The sequence below is a fragment of the Acipenser ruthenus genome, chromosome 9 (assembly GCF_902713425.1).
Source record: "Acipenser ruthenus chromosome 9, fAciRut3.2 maternal haplotype, whole genome shotgun sequence".
In the NCBI taxonomy this organism is placed as follows: domain Eukaryota; kingdom Metazoa; phylum Chordata; class Actinopteri; order Acipenseriformes; family Acipenseridae; genus Acipenser; species Acipenser ruthenus.
In genome coordinates this window covers 3,807,707-3,832,091 of record NC_081197.1, presented here as the reverse complement: position 1 = coordinate 3,832,091, position 24,385 = coordinate 3,807,707, and the positions used below count along the sequence as shown (strand labels likewise).

The window sequence follows — 24,385 nt, the reverse complement described above, 5'->3', positions numbered from 1 at the left end:
GGCCTTCTGTGCCTCCCAAAGGAGAGGAGAAAGAGCATTTAGTCAGAATGCCCCCAGATTGTGGAAGTCATTTTTTCTATTAGAGATGCTGCATCAGTCAAGATTAAACTGTTTTTTTTAACTTGACAAATATAACTGTTTGTATCTATTAGTTGCTTATTTCTGTAATTGTGTATGATCTATCGTTCTTATTCACTTATTCTAAATGGTTTGATTTAGATTTGTTTTTGTGTTACTCATATTATTATTATTATTATTATTATTATTATTTCTAATTCTGTATGGTTATTTTATCATTTTTACTATTTCTTGATACCGTAAAGCGTTTTCACATACTGTGGTATGAAAGGCACTATATCAATAAAAAAATGGAAATTGAAAACCCGCCTCATCGCTCAGCTTCTCAATCATCTGGCGCAAGATCCCAAGCGCCAGCCCTTCTTCCCGTTTAGCCCAGAACACCTGGGCTTCCTCGAGCTGCCAGGGTGAGACTCCATACCCCACCGTGCTGTGCTGCTTCATCTGGAACACTGCCCGCTCAGCCAGCTGGGGAGAGAAGAGCAGGGCAGTCCTCTAGGGGGCGCTGTGCAATGGGCAGCTCCACAAATCACAGCTTTTAATGATGTTTCTACAAAGAAACAGCATGCGCTGAAACTAAATACGCTACACTAAGAGTGCTGTACTACGGTATTCTGTGCGTTCCTTAAAAGTAAACACAAAAAACTTACACAGCACATTATATCGGTAGCTTCTGCACGGCACCACACTCTTTGTCCAGTGGCGCCTTTTCTGTCCACTGGACCTGGTTTTGTTTCCCAGTCATGATAACCCACATGCAGACCTGATCTCAGTACAGTTGTACCTGGGTATTGCCGGCAGTCCGTGCCACTTTGGATAACTCCATAAGGTGCTGGGTGAGGACGCTCCTCAGGTACTCTTTTCTGGTGTCCTCGGCTTCCTGCTGAAGCATGGTCTCCTGAATCACCGTCCTCAGAGCCAGAATGGGCTCCTGGAAGCTGAAGTCGCTGTCTTTGAGGAGCTGGGACTGCTGCTGCCAATTGCTGTAGACCAACCCTAGGGCGTTATCTGTGACAGCCCTGTACAGTGAAACAAGTGGATTACTGTAAGATATTCAACCCAAACTCCCTGCTGGAAAAAATGAAATGAGTTACCAATACACCAGTGGTGTTCAAAAGTACTCCACTGCTAGAAGTTCAGCTTTAAAAGGGAAGTGTGTCATTCTATACAATCACAGATTCTGACAATAACATTTCCTTATAAGTGTCACACAATAAGATATGTGGATCTCTAGATAGAAGTACAAATGTATCTTCAGATTCTAGAATTATTTACAAGCATTTGTACTCATCATATTTATAAATACACACACACAAAAATGATCTTACATGACCTCAATTAAACTATACATTACCCTGAGAGAAGCTGCCCGATGCTTTCTAACTCACTGATCCCCTGCAGCTTGCACAGAGTGGGGTAAAGCGAGTACACAGACTCCAGGCTCTCTCTGCAAAGCTCTTCGACTTCACAAACCCTGTGGATCAAAAAACAGAGATTACAATGCGCTCCAAAGTCCCTATGGACCCTGAACTGTGGCTCACAACATCACTATCCAATATTCCAGATCTCAGCAACGCAGCTGCCGTTCATCTCTATGCTTACACAGGCAGGTGATCAGACTTTAAGACTGGATGATGCACACTTTTGAACCAGAAGCTGGCATGCCACAGCATTGGATTGCATTGGCTCCAGGTTCATCTTATCTAAACAGGTGACGAAAATACTGCATCCCAGTCTAAGAAAGTTGAACGTCAGTTATACTGTACAAGATAATGGGAAGCTGCACTAATAGACCTTCAAGAAGGAGTACTTTCTACTCAAGGGAGTTCAACATGTGTACAACTATCCTTACCTTGCATATCTTAAACTTTCATGAAAGGCTGAGAATTCTTTATCCCTTAAAGACTGCAGTGCACAGTACACAGATTCATGATACCCAGGTCCTGTTGACTCATCCCTAAAAAAAAAAAAAAAATTACAGAAATGTTGCCTACTACAATCACCAGGTAGGTCAGCCAGAAAGAAGGCCAAGAGAATCGTAGCAGAATAAATTTCCTTCACAATGTAAAACACCAGGAACTATTTTGTACTTGTGTGTATTATACCTTTGAACCCATGTATCTCTTTCAGTTATCAGTGTAAGGGTCATTGGTGTTGACTGAGCTCATTTACCATTCAAAGCGAAAAGCAAAAAAACAGCTGCTTGGATTTGTGATGATTGCTGCTTTTCTTAGACTCTGTGGAGAACAGCGCTCCACACAAACCCAAGCAGCTGTTTCTTCACTTGTTTCACTTGGAATGGTAAATTAGCCCGATCAACCTTCAATGACCCTCGCCTGTGGAGCTTCGGTTTCATGCAGGACTGTTTGCCGTTACCTAACAGAGGGCACACAGTCCCATTGCGTGTTCCTCCACGCTGCTTGGTAGCGAATTTCCTGTAACTCAGCGCCCCACTCCGCAGTCTCGCACTCCAGTCCTTTCAGGTACGTCACCAGGGTATTGCACAGACCAAAATTCTGCAAGGCCTAGGAAAGAAATGCCATGGTATGAGAACGGAGCAACAACTGACCTTTTCTACAACAGACTGATCGAAATATCAACAAAGTACACTGTAAACCAAAGAGCCTAGCATCTGCCCCCAGAATGAAAACCTTACCTGTATTATTCCTGCTTGACGGGCGACAGGAGATAAAGTTGTATGAAGGTCGTAGGAAATAAGGGCTCTACCCCACATGGCTTCATGTTCATATGTTCTTATTCTGCATGGAGGCAAAAACACAAAAATCACATTTGATCTCATTTGTTGACAGCTCATTACTTTGCTTGCAACTAAATAAAAATATGCAGAAAATATCTCTTACCTAGTGAGAGGATGCAAAATTGTGCCCCCACCACAACCGTATAGGCTATCAGGCTCTCCTATACTTCTGTACACCTCGATGAGAAGGTCCTAAAGGATCAAGGACATCTGCTTTTTTAAGCGATCTGTTTGAGGGAATTGGCTTTGGGGTGACCTAAACATTGGTTTGGGGTTTCCGCTTTTTAAGTAAGGGGAACCAGTCTGGATCACTGGCATAACAAAATGATCTCAAAGGGTACTTTAAAAAGAACCATTCATGTTTTAGTCGTACTACAGTTTCTACTGCCTAGAACAGAATATTACTATAAAAACTACTACAGCCCTGCATAATCCGGGCTTGTCAAATAAACACATTACCTGTAAGCTTATGCCAGTCTCCTCTTTGCTTTTATCACTTAAGCTGGCGATTGTGAAGTTCTGGTTTGTATCTTCAAACACGATTCTTCGAGAGGTTTTGGCTGCGGCCCTGCTCGTAGTAAAAGGGAAAAGTAAAGAGAAAATGTAAAATATAAAATAACAAAAGCCTCCGTTCGGTTTCATTGCTCCTCCTCTTCCTCCTCCTCCTTTTTGCTGCAGTACCTTCTGCTCTCTTCGTTGTCGGATTTGATCTTGTCCACGTAGATTTCTGAATAGAGGAGTGCTGTGAAGTGAGCCGCACACGACTGCGCTGCCATGGCAACCTCCAGGTAGTTTAATTCCAGCCAGAAGTTATCGTCACAAACAGTACCAGAGATGAGGCTAAACAAGAAGTAACAAAAACACAAAGCGAGAAGTGCTATTTAAGTGACTCCAGGTGCCTGGTGTTTGCACCCCTGATTTTTTCCTCTCAATACATACCCTTGTATTGGCCTCTTTTGTCTCCTTAAATAATCAAGAACAGCCAGCATTGTTCGTAATGATGTTTTATCCAACTGTCCATGGGTCAGACTCTCTGTATCTATTTGCAAAATAAAATAACCAATCAGTAAATGCATACCACATATAAATAAACATAAAAGGCTTCTCATCAAACAGTTTATTTCTGGAACATCTACTTGACAGGTGAAAATCTCTGCCGTTTCATTGCTGTTATCCTGCTAGGACACTTCACGGTACAGTTACAATAAGCTAACATAACACATGCTTCTATGCATCGATTACACTTGGATCTTTCATTTTATACACTCCTTGTGTCCTCTGTATTTTCTAACTATTTGGAGGACATTAATAATGTCATTTGGGGTTTTCAGGGTAAGTACGATTGAGAGGTTAACTCAGAGCAGAGTGAAAATAACATTTACCCCAGTGCCCCCAGTAGTTTGCTCTGTGTGTGTCTTACCTGAATCTACAATAGCAGGTGTGGCGGACCTGCTGGAGACAGACACAGCTTTAGAGCAGGAGGTGAAGAACCCCTGGATGTGACGAGACAGTAACGAGCGCCAGGAACTGTCAGCATCATGCAGGAGGATGTCATGAATCAAGTAGGGGAGAACCGTCCGGCAGAAATCTGTCTTCACCTGGGCCACAGCAAGGGGTTACATTAAAACAAGGAACGCAACTACCCTGTGCTATAAAACAGAAGGCGAACAACTTAAGTACTGCTCTTTCTGGTCTTTTATACATATTAAAAGATGTGTGGTTCTCAGTTTCAGATTGTTTACATGGAATTTTCTCCTTTAAAAAAAACTGCTCTGTAAACACTGGAGTAAACGCTTTGAAAATATTGCCCTTGTCTTCTATCTGTTTGAATACTTTCTAGATAAGTAATGGACGATGCTTAGAAGATGCCCCTGACTGAGTGATTAACCCACCCTAACAAGCTACAATCACATTTTCCATTTTTTCTTATTATACATTTTAGCGTGTGCATGTACTGCGGTTTACTCTCTGCATTGTATTGCAGCATCAATCATATGGCTGATATGAATACAGAGGACCATGCAAGTCTAAAATCCTAATGAACTACGGGACTATAAAGACGTGGTTGGTATAACGAAACAGAGTTGTTCTTCCACAATGAGACAGTAAACAAACTAGAAACTACTGATGAAAAAAAACAAGCGTGCGCTAGGCTTTGAGGATCACCCTCCCTCACACCTGACACAGCGGCCCCAGCAGCAGCAGAGCTTCACACTTCACCCCCCCGCTGTCTAGAAGGGCACAAGTCAGAGTCTTCAGCCAGGTGTCATGGCAACCATTCTGTGGAACCCAGAGGTCAACATTGTCCAGGATCTCTGTGGGGTCAGGCATGGGCTCTTCCACAGGCCCCTGGGGAAGCTTTTATAAAAAAATAAAATAAAAAAAAAAACCCTAAAATGCCTGCTTATATTAAACAGACTATATCAGCGTTGTGGAAAATATTTAAAATGTAATTTTACGTCAAAAGCAAGGCAGATGATAATTGAAGTCTCAGCTGTGCTTTCCCATCCCCAGTGTTGTGGAAGTAATTGTATTAAGGGTTAGTGTAGTGCTACTGCTATTCATGAGTGCTTTAGGAAGTGGAAAACAATGACCATATCAATCGTTTCAATTGTCCAATTATTTTATTCCCAGCTAACTCAATGCTTGTTTCATGTATTGTATAGACAGAGAAAGATACTGTAGATGGAGAGATATATACTGTAGATATAATGCTGTGCTTATTGTGAGACATGCAAAGAAACCTGAGCCCCTACCTTTTTTTTTGCTGATCTAAAAGGGTTGAAGTAAAACAGCATGGGATCGTTGTTGTCTTTGTGTTTCTCCCAGAACTGGATGCCAGACCGCGTGGCCAATATGCTCTTCAGACAGGTGGCAGCTGCAGAACGAACTTCAATGCTAGCCAAGGAAACAGTGCGCACCATGCACTTGGGTTAGCACAACGCTTCATTACACAAACACCAGCGCCTAGGACTAAAGGCAACTTTCTCTACAACTCCTATAAACAGAAGGCAGGATTGCTGTTCCTAGGTTAGACCCTTTGTCTTCTATCTATTGGGCTGCTAGTTGGATTAGCGATGGGTTATGCTTAGAAGATACCTCCGATTGAGGGATTACCCCACCCCAACCAGCTGAAATCAGATTTCTCTATTTTTGTATTGTGGTTTACTCTTTGCATAGGTTAGCAGCAATACTCAGACCGTCTGCACATCAATCACATGGCCGATATGAACGCAGTGTACCACGGAAGTCTAAAATCCGAATGAACTACGGCAGGGGTGGCCAAAGCTGGCCTTTCCACACTTAACCAACCGTCATTAGGTCCACTGGTCATGACAAATACCTAGCGAAAGATGTTACTTAAGAAATGCTTACGGAACCGCTTACCTGTAATCGGTCAATGCGTTATTTATTGATTTCAGGATGATGTAGATCCACTGGAACTCCTTTTCCTGAAAAAGCTCCAGAGCTCTCGAGTTCAGCTGGTCTCTCTTGTGCAACAAGGCGATTGTGGAGAAATCAACAGGACCAATCTCTCCAAGGCAGCTCCCAGCAGCCTCTGCATGCAGACACAGAACTCAAATCACATCATGTATCAAAATCAAATCTCTTGTAATGATCCGTTCTAGCTTTCAATTCATCATTAAAATTACGGACTGGTACCCAAAAGCAGCCCTATAAAGGCTCTGCTGTCGTCCACGACTTTCCTTGCTTTCTATGAATCAGTTTGCTCCATTTTCTTTGACATCCTGCGAGCAGCACTTGATGAAATATTAAATGTACTGATAGTCTGTCTAACTTTACAGACTTTCTTCGTTTTGGAAAAAAAAATAAAAAATTCATACATGGTCCCAAACTTTTGCACACAACAGTATTTCAGCGCCAGGTTCACTTGTTGAAAGCAGTGGTGCTGGAACTGCATTTGTGAATATTGAAATTAAAGCCTCTGAATTAGACACCCACGCTGTATTCAAAACACAACATTTCCCTTCTGTCCCCTTAGTGCCTAACTTACTGCTATCTAGAGATATCATACGTTATCTTATGGTTATTGTTGTACTACACTTGCAAGTTATAAATCTCATCCTAAAATGATTTCTGGTCATAACTTTAAAACTGCTGCACCACAAACATGTAAATGAACACGTTGATGAGGATTAATGATGTTTTTTCTCTGAATGGCTCACCTAGGATGTCTTTTCCTCCTGGGTGACTTACTGCTGCTTTGCAAAGCTGTAGCAGGTTCATAACCAGCTTCACCAACACACTGTCCTGAGGGTCACCTAAATTAAAATAAATCAAATACAAAATGTAAACGCATTACCTTTACCCTCCGGACACATCATTAACATAATGTATTACTAGAGTACAAAACTCTCTGCACATATCGTTCAGTGTATTGTGCATTTTAGATCACAGTATAAAATTGCACGTGTTTCTCTTTTGTGGCAAGCATACAAAAACTGACTTGAAATGTTCTGCATGCCCAGTGTGGTAATATGAATGCCTTGGATGGTTTACAGAAAAAAAAAAAAAATGCTATAGAATGTCTTCCTGTATCAGAGTCAAAATCATGTAACTGGTATTTCCCAGCAACCTGTGCAAACCACACAAGTAAACACAATGAACAAGACGCAGAAAGATCTCCACCTTGGCATTCTTTAAGCAGGTCCTTCATCTGTGCCTTGAGGAGCTGAAGCTGTTTTTTGAGATCGTTTAGTCCCTCGAGTCTGGTCAACGGCAAGGAGTCGCAGGAAGAGACTGACAGGAAATGGTTTATCTCCTGCGAGAGACGACACTCAGGTTTACCAGTTAATAAATCTGATTTGAAATACTACAGACAATATTCTTCTATGGTAAAATATATACGGTAAAAAATATAAATATAATACAATAAATGTAGCTTGTTGCTTTATTCCTTTCAGGAATGTGTCTGTGCACTTGCAGGGCTCCATGCATTACTTATGTGCAATTGTAAAGGACAATGGGAAGTATGATGGGATACACTTGGCTGGAAAGCGCATATATTTGAGTTATTTTTCTGCTTTGTGCATACTCCTCAATTCTCTTGGTTGTCTTTAATAAAGTTTTGGTTTTTCTAACCGTGGCTGTACAGATGCATACGCAGAAGGTCGTGTGTTACCTCTAAGAGAGTGAAGGTTCCTTTGCTGTATTTGATCCTCTGCTGCGCTGCCCGCAGCTCCCTGAAGGCAGGTCGGTCGGGGAAAGGCTCCAGCAGCTTGATTGCCTTGTACAGGTTTTCATTGTCCTTGTTATCGATCACCAGGAACCTCAACAAGCTCAGCACCTGGAGGACGAGAGAAGAAATCCACTAAAAAAAAATAAAAAAAAAATATTGCATGCATAGCCAAGCCAAGGAACATAGATATCAATACAAACAGCCAGTTAACAGTCACCTGTGTCACGGAGACACATATACCACAAAGACTCTTACACATGGTTAGCAAGGGCTTGATTTGAAAGTTAAAGAGCACCGGTATGTATTTTTTAGGGTGTCAGACGAACTGAATAGACCACCAGCTCTTCTCCAATAGTCCTCTGAAATACTGATGTCTGCTAAGAAATAAATAATAATAATAATAATACTATCAACCGAGATATTTGCTATCCTCGGATCTTTATTCCACAATTCGTATGAATTTATTTTTAGGATGTTTCGTGATGAAAAGCACTGTACTTGAAGATCTCTTGATCTACCCCTCCTACTATGCACTGACCAGCGCACCACATTACTGGATCCTCAGCTAATGCACTATCCCTGCACTACTAACATGTCATTGTTGATAGAACCTGTAATCCTAACTTGTTGCATCCTATTTCATATTGTATTTCAGTTGTATTAACGCTTACTGTATTTAAACATTAAGCTTGCATTGTAACCCTGTAAAGAGCCCTCCCCTGCACCTGCTGCCGGATCTCTGGCTGCTCGCTGACCAGCCCGGTGAGCGTCCCCACGATGACCTGCAGGTGCTTCTCCAGGGCGTCCCCGCAGAACTCCACCGCAGTCTGGCAGACAGAGCTCAGGAGGTCACAGCAGAGGGAGAAGCTGCGAGTCGACACCTCATCCAGGACAGCAGCTCTGAAGAGGAAGGGTCAGAGCTGCTTTAGCTTCAGCAAGGTTAGAAACTCAGTCCTGGGTTTCAGAACCACCCTCAATGAAGTTTATTATGTAATTGATCAGGAGGGACCAAACCCCTATTAAACATGTCATCTTTCCTCCCCTATCACTACCTAAACCCAGGACTGAGTGTAGAATGAGTGCCTCCAACCCTGGGGTCAGGAAATGTCAATTCAATATCAAACACTTGTATTGGATCGTTTTGGTCACTTCTTCAAATCACACCAAGTCTGAGAGCTGCAGTCCTAACTGGAGCGGACAAGAGTGCCAGTTCATGCCTGTATGATCTCAGTCTTCTGCAGATGCAATACGAATGGGACTGATTTCAAAAGAGATTGATCCGGGTGGGCAAATGGAAACACAAGTATCCTAATGCAGAACGTTCACTTTGTTTCTTATTCAACACACTGCAATGCAGTTTAGCTGCGGATCTTCTCACCTGCTGTTTATATGATGAATCAGAGTGTAGATCACGTCCCTCAGGACAAACGCCCAGGCTCCCCCGAGGCCGTCCTTCACTTCCTGGAGCAGCAGGTTCACAAACAGGCGGTACATCAGTAGGATCCTGTGCTTCTCGTACACGTTGCTCGTCTCAGCCGCCTGCTTGCAAACGGCCAACAGGATCTTCTGAATTGAAATCTGCAGTGAAGCAATGAAGAAGAACGCACGCCTGGTAAGCACAACACATGCCGAATTACATACATAGCAGCTGGAGTGATTATTTCACATGGTCTGCAGTGCAGTAGCTATAGAATTTCAAACACAGAGTTGCAAACTGACAACCATTCTTTTCAAACAGAATATTTCAGGATGTCAGTATACTGCAGTTACAGTAAAATACGTTAATAAATGTAAATCAGTAACACATCTCTAAACATTTGTTTAAAAAAAAAAAAATGTTACCATTGCCAACCACTTCCTGCTTAATCCCCGAATGAATAAATGAATTCATGTTTGGACAGCCATCTAGAACACCACCTGCTCTTACTTACACTGGTTATTCATTTCCAGTAGGCTTTCCAGGTGGCACCTATAGTGTGCACGGTCTCGTCTGACACTGACAATGTTACCGCAAACAGTAGGATACTTACTGGGTTCTTGGAAAGAATGGCTACCAGGCTTTTGAGGTTCGTACTGTGGCACTTGCTGATGTAGTCCAGTGTAGCTTTTATCACATACGATGGAAAATGAGGTGGATTAGGAGCAGGGTCCAGTTCTCTAATCAGAAAAACACATGTATCATTTAAATAACATAACTTACTGACATTATAACAAGAGTACCTATATATATATATATATATAATTTTTTTTTTTTTTTTACCCTACAAAGTTCACAAGATCGGCTCCTTCCCCTGCCTCTTGGTTTGCACTCTCATACACAGTCATCAGCAGCTCCACTACAATCTCTGGAAGGTTGTTGTGAATCAAATTGTCAATTTGCTGTAAAACAACACAAGTAAAGACGCCTGTAAGTTGCATATATAAATAAAAGCACACCAAATTCTGCTGCTGTGAATAACCTCCTTCTTGGTGGATGCTTGTGTTTTATGCTCGTACCTATTTCCCCAGGCAGCTGTCCTCCTTCAGCAGGTCGTACACCTTGGATGCTTTCTCTCTCTGCGGCGCCAGCTCGTTTGCTTTACGCCCATGAACGGCGAAATAAGGAAGAATGTTAACCATGATCTTAGGAAAGCAGTCTGCCAGCAGCTCCTTCCAGTCCTTTCCAATCTGCTGTCCAATAGACTTCACCTGCTCAAAGTCATTGAGGAACACCAGGTGTGGGACCAAGACTTTGTAGCAGGACCTTCAAAACACAAATACATAAATAAAGACATACATTTAAAAAAAAAATTAAATACCACAGTTAACTCAGGAAATAAATCAGACTTGGGTTACAAAAACACCATTTCTACTAGTTGCTAAAATGTCATTCAAAGCCACCACAGATATAACAACTGGCCACCTAGTGGCGCTGTGTGCTATGCAAAAAAACAAAAATGTAAAGCGATTCCCAGTGTTTAGCTGTGGGATTCAAATGTTTGAAAACATGACTGAAATCAATGGCATTCCTCTCGAGTAACCTTCTTGAAGTCAGATGACTGGCTGTGTTGATCTGTTCACCTGTAAAACTCCTGGAGGGAGGGGAAGTTCAGAAGCACACAGGGGAAGGTTGACAGTGTGTACTCCTTCTGCTTCAGCCACTCTGTGATCAGGTAATCCAAATGGGAGCCCATGAAGCTCTCCACGCTCCTGCAGCCCAAGGTCTCCGAGATGGCACACAGAACCTATTCAAATACATTCATTGCAAGTCAACAATACAGCTATAGACAAAGGTTTTGCATCAGCTAGAATTTTAAGATTGAGACCATTTTAAATTATATATATATATATATATATATATATATATATATATATATATATATATATATATATATATATATATATATTATTGTGAACATAATTTTGATTTATTTAAAACGACAAAATCATACAGTGTGGAGTAGTGGTTAGGGCTCTGGACTCTTGACCAGAGGGTCATGGGTTCAATCCCAGGTGGGGACACTGCTAGTGTACCCTTCAGCAAGGTACTTTACCTAGATTGCTCCAGTAAAAACCAAACTGTATAAATGCATAATTGTATGTAAAAATAATGTGATATCTTATTTCTTAAGAACCACTCGTGACAATCAGTCACGTTCAACACGTTTCAGGAGTATTTATTTAGCTGGTCCTCACCCATGAATGCTTCCAGTAAATCTGCACTATAACTTCCATGCTTTCTCCCCATGCTTAAACTACTGTTCTCTCCAGGACTGAAGAAGGAAAGGATAGCGTTTATGTGGGAGGGCGCTATTGCTTTCATTCATTTAAATGACACATTTTCTGCTGGGCCAGCCTTACAATATTGTTGGTTTGCTGTACCGTGTTTCCAGCATTGGGTGGGTAGGTAGGTGGGTAGGTAGGTAGGTAGGAGATCTTTAAATATACTGTGCTCATCAGAGTACAAGTTGAACAGTTTGCAGTCTCAGTGTACGAAGCTTGCCTTCTTTATCAGTTGATGGTCAATCCCATTCTCTCTGTGGGACTGGAAGAATGCAAACAGAGCTTGCTTCTCACAGACAGGGCTGCAGCACAGAACCACCGCTATCATCTTCAGCAAGGTGGCTTTCCGGTTCAACTGTTCATCCCGGAGCTCCTCGGACACGCTCCCGTTCTGAAAGAAATACACGTGGAGGAAATCGAATTCCAGGACCTGCTTACAGACATTCCATCACAACATCATTTTAAATCTACCAAAAGGAGCTTTCTCCAGTTCAGATTTAGCTTATCAGAGCACAGCAGTTGGTTGAGCTTGATTAGCCCCAGTGTATAGGTAACAATCTCAGATGTGTCTTATTATTCTCAGAGTAAAACCAGGAATGGATCAAACTGAGTTTATTAAGACACACCTGAGCTTGTTATATACACTATGGCTAATCAAGCTTGTAGAAACTGCTATGCAATAGGAGTCTTATTTGCGTCCCTATACAACATAAGGTTCTGTCCCACTACACGAAATCATTTTCACTTCTCAGCAAGCGAGCTGCACCTTTAATCTCATTCCGTCCTGTGCTTTCAAGTACACGTTCTCAAAGGCCTGCAGCTGGAGTTTCAGCGGGAGCATCTTGAGCTTCCCAGAACGGTGTGGCACAACCTCCTGAAAGAGTCTGGAAAGACAAGGAGGGGTTCAGCTGACATGTAACAAGCATGTGCGGCATCGAGGGACTTAGGAAATGCAGTGCAGCGAATCAGGAACTGCACTCTGCAGAGCTTAGACCCTGGGCCCGACTATGAAATTCAATGCCAAGTGATCTGAGGAAAGCCAGCAGAATTGAATCATTTCAGTCTAAATTGAAGACGTATCTGTGTGTGCGCTTTTCCAAGTTAGCACCAATTGTAACAACTTGTGATTAGTGATCCTTTCTATTTTAATAGTGAAGCACCCTGTGATGCCTTGATATGAAGATCTAGGACAGAAGAGTATGTTTGTATAGCATGGTGCTTTACATGCTTGAAGTACCCAGAAGCACCTGTTGACAGACATGGCCACAAGCAGACGGACGTGATGGTGACTGTCTGCAAGAAGCTCTGGAAAGGCACAGGATACGGTGAGCTCCTCTTCCCTCACACAAAACACAGCCCAGTTACAATGGGGATCCACCTGCAGGAAAGAAACAAAGACCTTGTAAGACCAACAACTTCATTACAAAGGAAAACCTGAAATACATGTTGAGTGAAAAGAGCAACAAAACTAAGCCACGGGCAAAATAACAGCAGCACAACTACCACTCGTAAACTCAGACCCACATAACATTTCCTATCTTGTTTCAGGGTTCCATAATACAAACAGCATTTTACTTGGGTGTTCTCTCACTAAACCAGCTGTGCACAACTGCCAGACTGCAATGTATTTAGTTGTTCATACCCACCTCTAGCAGAGCAACCATGCACTTCACTAGTGCAGCTCTGACTGAAGCAGTGGCGCTCCCAGTCTTTCCCAAGAGCCTAGAAACAAAACCATAAACACTCTTAAAGAAACTTGTATCGTAAAACTAAAAGCTTTAATATTAAATGTTGTCCAGTACACGTGTGTAACACAGCAGACAAACAGCATTGCATGTTATAATAGTTTTGCTATTTGATGAATTATTTAATACCAGGAGGCAGGTGTGCGTATTTAATAACGGCTCATTTAAGCACTGATTTTTGTTCTTTTCTTTCTTTTGATTATGAAGACCGTACCAGAAAGCCGACACCACTTTGAGCAGCGTTCCCTGCACGTCCCCCATCTCCTCCACACTGCTCCTGCCGAGACTCCTGATGGAGGGAAGCAGGTCCAGCAGTATGACAGCACAGGTCTCCTGGTCCCGGCGATACAGAGAGCACACATCTCTGCCAGGCAAGAGAGGATTCATTTATTAGTATTTCAATGACTGCAGCAGTTTCCCCCAGGACGTTACTACATTGAGAGCCATTTATATACCAGGTTCTGGGAGTCTGAGAAAGGAAAAGGAATTCTTACGCTAGAGGTCCTAGTAGAGTGTCAAAATCCTCTGGGGTTAAAGAGGTATCTTCTGCTGGCAGTTCTCTCAACAGGGTCAAATACTAAAACAAAAGAATATATGGAGAGAAAAAAAAAATCTTCTGATTATCTTGCACATATCATTCCAGCTCAGTTCAGAGTAACAGGAAGGTCAAAAACCCTGAGCCGTTCTCTGGTGAACTGTCCCACACTCTCTCACAGAAGAATCCTGCTCACCATGTGCAGGTGTAGGGGCTTGGTGCAGTCGGCAAGGTTGATTAACTGCAGCAGTTTCCGTCGGATATCAGCAGGTTTGAAAGGAAGCCCGTGGATCAATTCAGAAGAAGCACACAGGCACAGAAACTTCAGAGTGTCCAGAAATGCTAAATCCTGCTTGGACAAGTGCTCTTCTGCCAAGACGCTCTTCGCACCTGCAATGCATAAACAACAGGGCTTCAGAAATTACACAGAGCTTATCTGTAACAATACAAACAAGGATCTGCTTGTGACCATTTATTACACATACAGGGCTAGCGTTATGCCACTTTGGGTACATCCACACACTTGTTTCTTGTTTGTTTTTGTTCATGGGGAACTATGGAAGAGCCCTCATTCTAATTCCTTATCCTTATAAATTCCTTATCCCCCACCCCACCTACATATTGGAGGTTCCACCGAGATCCATTTAAGAATAATAATATCATACAAGACTAAATCACAGGATTCCACTAAGCCAAGCGCCGTGATGTCAGCCCTGTAAATCCCAATACATAAAGACACATGCAACCACATATATATTGCACAGGTCGATAGTACTCAGAATGAACCTCTATTAGAAACAGCGAGCAGTCTAAAGCATATTGGTGAAATAAATGGCGTTACAGGCTTCTACCCTACAGATTGCCTGCTCACAGAAATTCAACATACCTGTTCCACACTGAACGTCACTGCTGTCATTCGAGTCCCGGGTATCTGTGATCCTGCTGCTGGGGCCATCATCATCGTCTTCAAACAGGTCCATTTCCACCTTGCCATCCACTTGCATTCTGCTCGCCTCCAAATCATCTTCAATTAGACTTTTCTCACTGGCATCGCCTTTCTTCCCAGTGCTAGTTATCTGCAGAGTAAAACATACGTCATTCATTAAGAGTGGCTGTAGCTGACGAAATAACCCCGTAATTCGTAGCTGTCGTGCACTTCCATTGGCTTGTTTAAGTCTCAAATGGACAATGGAAAGCAGACTGGTATCTGAGCCATATCGGCATGCAATTAAATCAGCAAATAAAACAGCAATTTTTTTTATATTACCGATAGCCTTTAACAAGAAACGCCATCATACAGCGACTGAGATTTTCAACAAGGGTTCACAAGAGAACGACCGTCTTAAAAGCGTCTTTAAAAACTAGAACGTGCTTCACTCACCAGCAGTTTACAGATATCGGCAAGTTCATTTAACAATCTGGATGGCAGCAGACGCAGCACCAGGTTAGACGAGATCAAACTTGCACTGCTCTGTAAAACATGAAGAGGGTTATTTTATTGATATTTTTGCATCTTGAGCATCTTGTTATTAATACATAGATAAATATGAAATATACAGATGTGTCTACTTCCAACAGCTAAATGGTGGAGCTAAATATGTGTTTTTGTTATTATTATTATGATGAAAAAATAACATTCAATGGTGGGTTTTACATATTTTGGAGCTTTACAAATTATGTTTGTGTTTTAGCAAATGTGCATGGTTTTGTTTTTAATGAATCTACCTTAATGATCTAGAACTGAACTAAAGGGATACAAATACAAAGTAAAAGCTAAGCTTATATGATTGCTCAAAGCCTGAGATACCTTGGTTGGTCTGCTTAAGCAGTTTATATACTGTTGAATGAGAATCCTCAGGGAGCTGAGCTTGGAGTCGTCAGGAATTTTACCCTTCACTGCAGAAATGTATTCACTTGTATTCTGAATAAGAGACTGAAGAAGAAAGCAACATGTTACCCTTATACCAGAGGAATGCGACTTGAAAAGCATGCATACAGTACTTGTGTTTCCATTCGTTTTGTTGATAGCCCTTTTGGCTAGACATGGTTAACTCAAATTTGCAAGTGTGAAACACTTAGCCATGCCTGAAGTTAGACGCCTGATAACCCTGCTTTTTGAATACAGCCCTGTATCTTTTTTTGATATTGCATATCATCCTGTTTCTTCAGGTACTCCAGCATTGCTGTCATCTGCAACCTTGGAAGGAGATGTTTCAAAATGAACATATCACATGTAACACTTTGTTTTCATCTTGAAAATATGAATTCAACATAGCACAGTCACACACACTCACCTTGGCCTTTTGGAAAAGCACAGTCTTGCAGGCATCTTCTTCACTGAGAATCCCAGCATGGACATAACACCCGAGAACGCCAGTGAGGAGCCCGATACAGCGAACCAGGCACTCCGGCAGGGTCTGGGACTGTGAACCACAAACAAAACAAGCACCGAATTACAAACAAGCAGCTTTTATGGAATCAAACACCTAGAACAAAACCTGTTAGAAGAAAAATACTTTTTTAAATGTTTTTCTATTTTCTATGTTGCTATGCTTGGTTTGTGTATTTCCTTGAAGCTGTGCAAAGTTACTGACAAGGACACATTGCTTATCTGAGTATGACAGATGGAGGTTGTCGGTGTCTTATACTCTTTCTGTGTCTTGTAATCTCTTGAAGTAATATATCTTATTAGCAGGGTGTTTACCAAAGGTGCAATGGAGAAAAGTTACAAAAGACAGAACTGTTGAAGAATGATCTAACTACAGATTAGGTATAAAATGGCTTGTTTAGACCAGAGGAATGAAGACTGCTCTGTTGTCTCCAAAACGGATAATTATGTGCATAAAATGCCTTTTTCGTATTGCATGCTGATATTGAAGTTCATTAGAGGGTTAGGGTTAAACTGGCTAATTGTTGTTTTGAGCGAATCATTGTGGGTTAATCCACAAGAGAACCTGTGTGTTACTGACACAGCAGTGAGCCACTAACACACAGCTGTGCAACGTTCTTAATACTTACATCCAGAGAGTAGCTGTTCAGGATGTGCTCGGACACTGCCAGGAGGTATTGCTCCAGTCTTTCTTTCACACCTTGCTTGACGGTGACACTTGGTGCTGCAGAGTTATGGACTGGTGCATTCACTTCATTGCTGGAGCAGCTGGGCATTTCATCAAATGTTGATTGCAGGTAGAGGTTCTCAATTTCTAAAGAGACGCCATCTCCTTCAGCCAAGAGTTGGTCCTTTTGAAGAATGCTGGAAACAGAACACACATACTTAATTGTCAATACTTTATAAATTGTCTAACAACTTTATATCAGGTTTGGTAAAGGCGTCAGTAACGTACCGCTTGTGAATGTTGTTTTCTTAAGATTTTGTTTTCTGTTTTTGAAATCTATAAATCACTTGTCTGGTGTTCTGTTGTTTATTTCGAATGCAGAATGCCCACAAATGAACCGACCCACATATAAAAAGGAGCTGTATGTGGAAGTGGTGGGGAGGAAGTGTGGACACAGCAGTTTCAGTGAAAGGAAAGCTACAGAACTCACCTCTCAGACGCGAATGGAAACGTGAGGAAGTCCATCCCTGCTCTCGAGTCCTTCAGTGTCAGGGTCACAAGTATTCTTGGAACAATCTGATTAGGAAAATCCCTACAAAGAAATGTGTTTAAAAGCGAGGAAATAAACAGGCCACATAAGACAATACAGGCATGCATCTGTGACAGTGCAGCACTTCAGTCAAGCTACACTTGATCTGCACAGTGCCTCTGTACAGCTTCTTGAACAGAACAGTTTCAGATCGACTTTACCTGCATACGACAGGGTGGGGTTTAGTGCTCTCCTCTGTGTCCTCGTCCATTTGGTACAGCAAAATCCACCTTAAAATGGCTTCCCTTAAAGAAGGGGGCCCGTTCCCTTCAATAGCTGCCATGTATTCGAGTCCAGTTTCCAGCCGCTCAGGAACAGCACATTTGGTCAGTGCCCGAGCCAGACACTGAGCTGCAGCACTGCAGGCAGAAAGAAATGTTCACTACTCGTTTAAAACATTGCATTTCCCCTCAAAATTACAGGAAATCAGCTGAAATATATATATTTCACTGGAAAATGGTTTGGTTCAACTTCAATTACCGGTATCACTGGGGCAGTTTGGAAGATGAAAGATATTTGTCTATAAATGTGAGGATCTTAAAACATATATGTGAATTTCAGTCCTGGAACATTTACGTGGATTATTATTATTATTTATTTCTTAGCAGACGCCCTTATCCAGGACGACTTACAGTTGTTACAAAATAACACATTACATTTAAACGTATAATACCACTGCAGGGATGGAAGTAAGACTCCTATTGCATAGAAGTTTCACCCATTCCAGGTTTTATTATGTGCTTGATTAGCCACAGCATAAAGGTATTAAACTCACAGTAAAACCTATGCAATGGGAGTCTTATTTCCTGTCCCATGAAAGAAAGCTTACTCACAAAGATGGCTTGCATGCGGATCCTGTAAATATTTTCCAGAACTCCCTGTCTATGGGTATGAGGCCTCCCTGAATGACGGCCTCCAGCAGCCCAAAAGCCTCGGTCTCGATTTGCTGAGAGCTGACGTAGCGGAGGGTCACGGCCCACAGCCTGGTCCACAGCTTCTGCAGCTCGGGTTTCTGGGACAGCCGCAGGTCCTTCTTACCGCTCTGGCAGGCAGCGATGTTGCTCAGACAGCGCACCACGTAGGGGGTCTTCTCCCCCCGGCGCTGCTGGACCAGGAGCTGGTGCAGAGCTGTGAGGAGGGGGACGAGCTCCGCGCTGGGCAGGATCGAGGGGTACTTCCACACCAGCACGGCTGTGATTTGCAACCTGGAAGGACGATTGTTTTGCATTGAATTCCCTTATAAAAGTTTCCCTTAGTAAAAGCATATGAAGGTGTAATAAAGCACAGCGAAAGCATGGTAAAGCATCGGTAAGCATTGTAAAGAATAACGAGGTCTGGTAAAGCATATCTCCTTCAGTCACCGAGTGTATAATTGTACCATGTTAAGTTTCCTATCTATGCATCTATTTTATAATGCATGTATGTTTTATTTATTTTTATTTTGGCAGGGCAGCATCTCGAGAGTTTAGAGTACACATACAGCAAAATAAAAATAAAATAAAAACAATATAGTGAGGTTGTGTCCTGATAATGGGTTTAGCATCATAAATCTTTCATTAAGTTCAATCAAGTAAAATGGATAAATAGGCATTTGAACAGAGAAGCACCCCTGAGATTAAACATCGTTACTCATGTTCATTTGGCTCTTCCTGCAGCCTTACCAAGGAATCAAGTCAAAGTCGCTCTGAGATCTCTGCAGGTTATCCCGGATCACCTCCCAGCCCAGCTGGATGCGCCTGCGTTTGCTGGGAGTCCCCTGCTGGGTGCCTCTCTGAGTCCCGCACATGTGCGACTGGGTGATCTCCAGGACTCTGGTATCCTGGGTAAAGAGCTGGCAAACAAGCAAAGCCTTGTGAACAAAAACAAAGCACCCTGAGGCACAATGTAAGGCTAATGACATCTCTGATGGCATGCATTGTTGTGAAGACACTGGGCTAAATACTGAGCTATTTACAATGTAAGGCTAATGACATCTCTCATGGCACGCACTGTAAGCATACATAAGTAAGACACTTAATTCAGGGGCTTGAATGAAATATCAGCTTGTCTTTCATTTTAGATGAGATGCTTTGGCATGATATGCGCTGTGCACATGCCAAGTGGTCTTACCTGGTGACAAATATCAGCAGTCAGTTCAATGAGGTTTTCCTTCACTGCAACGTGACGAGATCCAGTGGAGTACTTCCCTCTGCTTCCGATCTGGTTGATCTCACTCACCAGAGCATCATACAGGTTGTACAGAAGGCTCTGCCATTTGGACCAGTCCTCAGCGTAGGCACCTGCAGCCAACAATACAATTGAATGGTTTTTAAAGGCTTGGCTTAGCCTAGCACTTCTGAAACAAAGGGTTAGGAATCTCAGGCTGCACTTGAGGACTGTATATTTGAAATCCTTTAAAAAGCTGATTCATCCAGGCTACTCCTGCAGCTGTAGACAGGGTTGTATTTATAATGCAGTTCTCCTATCACACCAACCTCTTTCATCGTTCACAGTGAAACTAACAAATGGGAATCAGAAAATGTCACGAACATAGAGGTCAGAACTATGACCAGAGTCACGTCCACATTCATTATCCAGGACTGTTATAAACACTCTTTAGAAATAATGAAAGAAACTTAAATTCAAAACAAAGTCTTTTTCGATGTCTTGAAATACTGAAAAAGACTTCTGGACTAAATGTTTGCTAAAGCAGCAACAGATTAAAGCAGCCCCTACTGCAGGGGTATTAAAGAAGAGAGTTGAATGTGCCGAGCAGGCTGTACCAGTCTCCTGTGTTTTGGCTCCCTTGGGGTGGTGCACACGCAGCTGCAGACAGAAGAACTGAATGATTTCATCCTTCAGGAGGTCCTGAGGCCGCTTCTGAGTCCAGATGTAGAGGACAGTGGGGAGGAGGTCCTCCCCCAGTTTACACACACGCACGCGACAGTTCATAGCGGAGGCCTTCAGAAAGACATTGAGAGCAGCCAGCATGTGTTCCAGAACAGCTAAGATCTTCTCATGCCTGCAATGACACACACACAATCTGATCATGCCTGCAATAACACACACACAATCTTATCATGCCTGCAATGACACACACACAATCTGATCATGCCTGCAATAACACACACACAATCTTATCATGCCTGCAATAACACACACACAATCTGATCATGCCTGCAATAACACACACACAATCTGATCATGCCTGCAATAACACACACACAATCTTATCATGCCTGCAATAACACACACACAATCTTATCATGCCTGCAATAACACACACACACACAATCTTATCATGCCCAATAACACACAAACCTGTGCAGTTCTCCAGTAAAACACTTTCTATACAGCAGGGAAGTGCTGTGGTAAGGGGTCTCACTTTAATACATCCAACTGGCTATTATATCTTCAGAGCTGCAGAACCCTTTTCTTTACTGGAGTTGTGCATTGTTTTGTTTTTCTTTATGACCGATTGGTGGAGTAACCTAACAATATATATTGTACACGATTGCCTACCTTGCATTAGGAAGCGCTTTGGAAAAGAACTTGAAAAGACTGTGTGTCAGTCCCTCAGTCTGCAAGCAGGAACCCCTGACCAAAGTGTGGAGAATTCTGGCCAACAGAACCCGGTCAATATCTTTAGAGGCTTTCAGATAGAGTCCACAGTACAAGTCCAGCAAATCTGAAATAAAGAATAAAAAAATAATAATAATTCTTAGAACTGGCACATTAGGAAACCCCCCAAAACAAAGATTCAACATAAGCACTTCAAAACAGCCACCACGGATTCTTGTAGCAGATGCTCCCATACTCTGAAGCAGTATTTCTAAACAGGTGAACAACAATCCAGGTTATTAATACAGATTCATTGAGTTACCCATCCATTGCTGCTGGGTAATCTCACACCAGTATTTCCTCACTGACAGAATATCCTTCAGCAGTATGCTGCTGTAGTCTGCCCCGTAGGCATTACAACTGTAGGAGTCTCGCAGAACATCCATAACGTGGCTCAGCAGCTCCATGCACTTTAACCGAGGACCTCCTGAAAGGGAAGACCGGGAATGATCTGAGAAAGAAGCCGACACAATTCAAACACGGCAACATGGAAACCAGAGGATTTCCATTAGACCTGTGGTCAATTATAATTCTAATTACATTTACAGCAGAATTGATTGCTGAAATTGCAATTGCAATGCTATTTTGTCAATTACAATTAAGATACAGTAATTATAATTCAAACAACCAAACACATGAACATCTTTACAATTCCGCACGTGTGCCGAGGTTCAACTCCAATTACAATTATATGCTATCTGCAATTAATCACTGATTACACAATTACAGATGGACTTGACCCCAGGTCAGATTTCCATTTTACTGTAGGTCTGCGGTCCTCAAAGCTGTGATTGCCCACAACTGAAATGCACAGGTATGTAAACCTGCAATACTGAAGTACTGGCGAAGGAACCAACGTATTGCAATCTCCTGCTCTTAGCTCAGTGTCTCTGCTTCGATTGGTCTGTGTTGAGGTGCTTTCTCCAGTTCAGGAGCTGCTCTTCATTTCTATTCGTCTGTCAAACATATGCAATGTAGACTAGTGTCTGTATAGAATTAAGAGCCAGGTGACTATATAAAAATATTCAACCTTATATAGAAACGCATGCAAAAAACACTGAGTCATTCAGTTACTGTTACAGAGAATGACTGAAGCCAGGACACAGCACTTACTTTTATTTGCACAGCGGATGAAATATTTAATCAGGCTGCTGATTTCCTGCATTTTCTTCTGCCTGTTGGCTTGCGTTGTGGCTGACACGTTGGCCTTCCCCGACTGAAGGCATTCCGTTTCCTTCCGGATGAACCTCTGCAGAAACCTAGCGAGCGGAAAACAGGAGACAAGGGAATGCTGGGATCAAACATTTAGAACACCCTGCTGCGAGAGAGCTCTGGGATAATAGAATAACCAAGCACCAAGGAATTAACATGACTGTGCACGGGACGGAAATAAGACTCTCACTGCATAGCAGTTTGATCCCATTCCTGGTTTTACTATGACTTTAATAAGACACACCTGAGCTTGTTACCTGTACACTGGGGCTAATCAAGTTCGTGTTAACACCTGGAATGGGTGAAACTGTTATGCAGTAGGAGTGTAATTTCCCTCCCTGTTGTGGGACACTGCAACTTTAAAGCGTGTTCAGTACAACAATATTTTATAGATTTGGTACTTCAAAGTGATCCACAGTGAACACATGCAGTGCTGCTTTGAACAGCACCTGAAGACAGCATCCCAGTTCAGCTGTTTAGAGTGCTTCGAGTGCCTGGACTCTGAGTTCTGATCCAGCTGCTCAACGGTGTCTGCTGAACGGATAAGCTGCCGGAACTTCTCGACTTCTTTCTGAACAGACAAACAAACACAAGCATACATAAAGAAAGAAAGAAAATAACATAATGAAGAACAATAAACGCTCTTCACACTTCTGTCAAAAGTGTATTTTAGTATTTATCAATTTTTTCAAAAGGAGAAAAATACCTGTTACAAAAACAATGTTACAAAACTAGAAATAAACTTTCTGTAAGTGAGGTGGGTAAAAGGCTATGACTACCTGTACACGGTAATACAGCTGTTTAAATTGCACTTCCTTTACAGCCTCATGTGAGGACATGTGCATGAAAGGGTTAACTTAATAAGGGGCTACAGTACCTCGGTGTGCTGTAATTGAAAAGGCATGGCGAAAAAGAGTACCTTAAATACTAAAATCAAGTCTGCTTCTGCATTAAAAATGTGTTGGGCAGATTAATCAAAAAACAACCATTTACACAGCTGCTTTAAATGTTCAATCTGTTCATTCAGATTTACAGCCTTAACAGAAAACAATGCTGGATTTAAATAAACAAAAATAACCACGACATCACCTTTCTCTCGGTAGCCTTGTCGTTTTCTAAACCACGACAACAAACCAGAAGCTCGTGGAGAGCGAGACTCATGATTCCTGCTGCCGGCAAGAAACCTTAGCAGAATGTCAGCTGTTAGGATTAAAATCACCCAAACTGTCGCTGTGAAAAGCGTGCAAGCAAAGATTTACTACAACAACAGAACGTCAGGCGCCATGAGCAAACCAAAACCTGGTGATTAACTCCAACAAGAACCTAAAAGGAGGAGAAGAAGAATTTGGTTAAAAAAAAAAACTCAGGGTATACAACCATACCATATCATTCTAACAAACGATGAGGGGGCTGCATGCCAATAATATAAGAAACTCAGTACCATGGAAAGTAGGTGACCTGCATTCACAGCATGTGGAGAAGAATCGTACAGTTGCCTATGCACAGGCTCATCAATTACATTAACATATATATTTATTTATTTATTTATTTATTTATTTATTTTAAACACTGAAACTGTTTCATTATTTAGCTAGGTTGTCTTTTGCAAACTTACTTATAGCAGAAAAATCTAGTCCTGAGCCTGACCCACAGAACATGCCTCTCACAATGGTACATACAGTAATAAGACTCCTATTTCATAGCAGTTTGATCCATTACTGGTTTTGAGTTTACTAAAGACACACCTGAGCTTGTTACCTGTACACCGTGTCTAATCAAGCCTGTATTAAAACCTAGAATGGGCGAAGCTCAGACCTAGGCAACAGGAGTCTTATTTCCATGCCTGCATT

General features: G+C 42.1%; 1 protein-coding gene across 1 annotated transcript in view; it reads right to left on the bottom strand.

Annotated features, from left to right (window-relative positions):
- Nucleotides 1–24,297, bottom strand: part of LOC117407051 (serine-protein kinase ATM-like) — a 36,737-nt gene extending 12,440 nt beyond the window's left edge. Inside the window, 47 exon segments of the mRNA XM_059030792.1 lie at nt 388–546; nt 863–1,097; nt 1,433–1,552; nt 1,931–2,035; nt 2,455–2,603; nt 2,735–2,837; nt 2,940–3,028; nt 3,296–3,404; nt 3,518–3,676; nt 3,776–3,875; nt 4,257–4,434; nt 5,015–5,194; nt 5,593–5,734; nt 6,224–6,395; nt 7,024–7,119; nt 7,487–7,619; nt 7,980–8,144; nt 8,762–8,936; nt 9,415–9,614; nt 10,067–10,193; nt 10,297–10,415; nt 10,533–10,779; nt 11,097–11,260; nt 12,019–12,189; nt 12,565–12,682; nt 13,046–13,176; nt 13,445–13,520; nt 13,758–13,907; nt 14,038–14,120; nt 14,275–14,468; nt 14,965–15,154; nt 15,460–15,549; nt 15,886–16,011; nt 16,373–16,501; nt 17,097–17,331; nt 17,625–17,726; nt 17,885–18,082; nt 18,557–18,928; nt 19,385–19,554; nt 19,833–20,002; nt 20,486–20,724; nt 21,225–21,390; nt 21,586–21,750; nt 22,437–22,582; nt 22,985–23,106; nt 23,625–23,858; nt 24,281–24,297. Of these exon segments, the coding sequence (XP_058886775.1) occupies nt 388–546; nt 863–1,097; nt 1,433–1,552; nt 1,931–2,035; nt 2,455–2,603; nt 2,735–2,837; nt 2,940–3,028; nt 3,296–3,404; nt 3,518–3,676; nt 3,776–3,875; nt 4,257–4,434; nt 5,015–5,194; nt 5,593–5,734; nt 6,224–6,395; nt 7,024–7,119; nt 7,487–7,619; nt 7,980–8,144; nt 8,762–8,936; nt 9,415–9,614; nt 10,067–10,193; nt 10,297–10,415; nt 10,533–10,779; nt 11,097–11,260; nt 12,019–12,189; nt 12,565–12,682; nt 13,046–13,176; nt 13,445–13,520; nt 13,758–13,907; nt 14,038–14,120; nt 14,275–14,468; nt 14,965–15,154; nt 15,460–15,549; nt 15,886–16,011; nt 16,373–16,501; nt 17,097–17,331; nt 17,625–17,726; nt 17,885–18,082; nt 18,557–18,928; nt 19,385–19,554; nt 19,833–20,002; nt 20,486–20,724; nt 21,225–21,390; nt 21,586–21,750; nt 22,437–22,582; nt 22,985–23,106; nt 23,625–23,696 (7,041 nt within the window). The 5' untranslated portion in view covers nt 23,697–23,858; nt 24,281–24,297.
- Between the last annotated feature and the right edge of the window lie 88 nt (nt 24,298–24,385).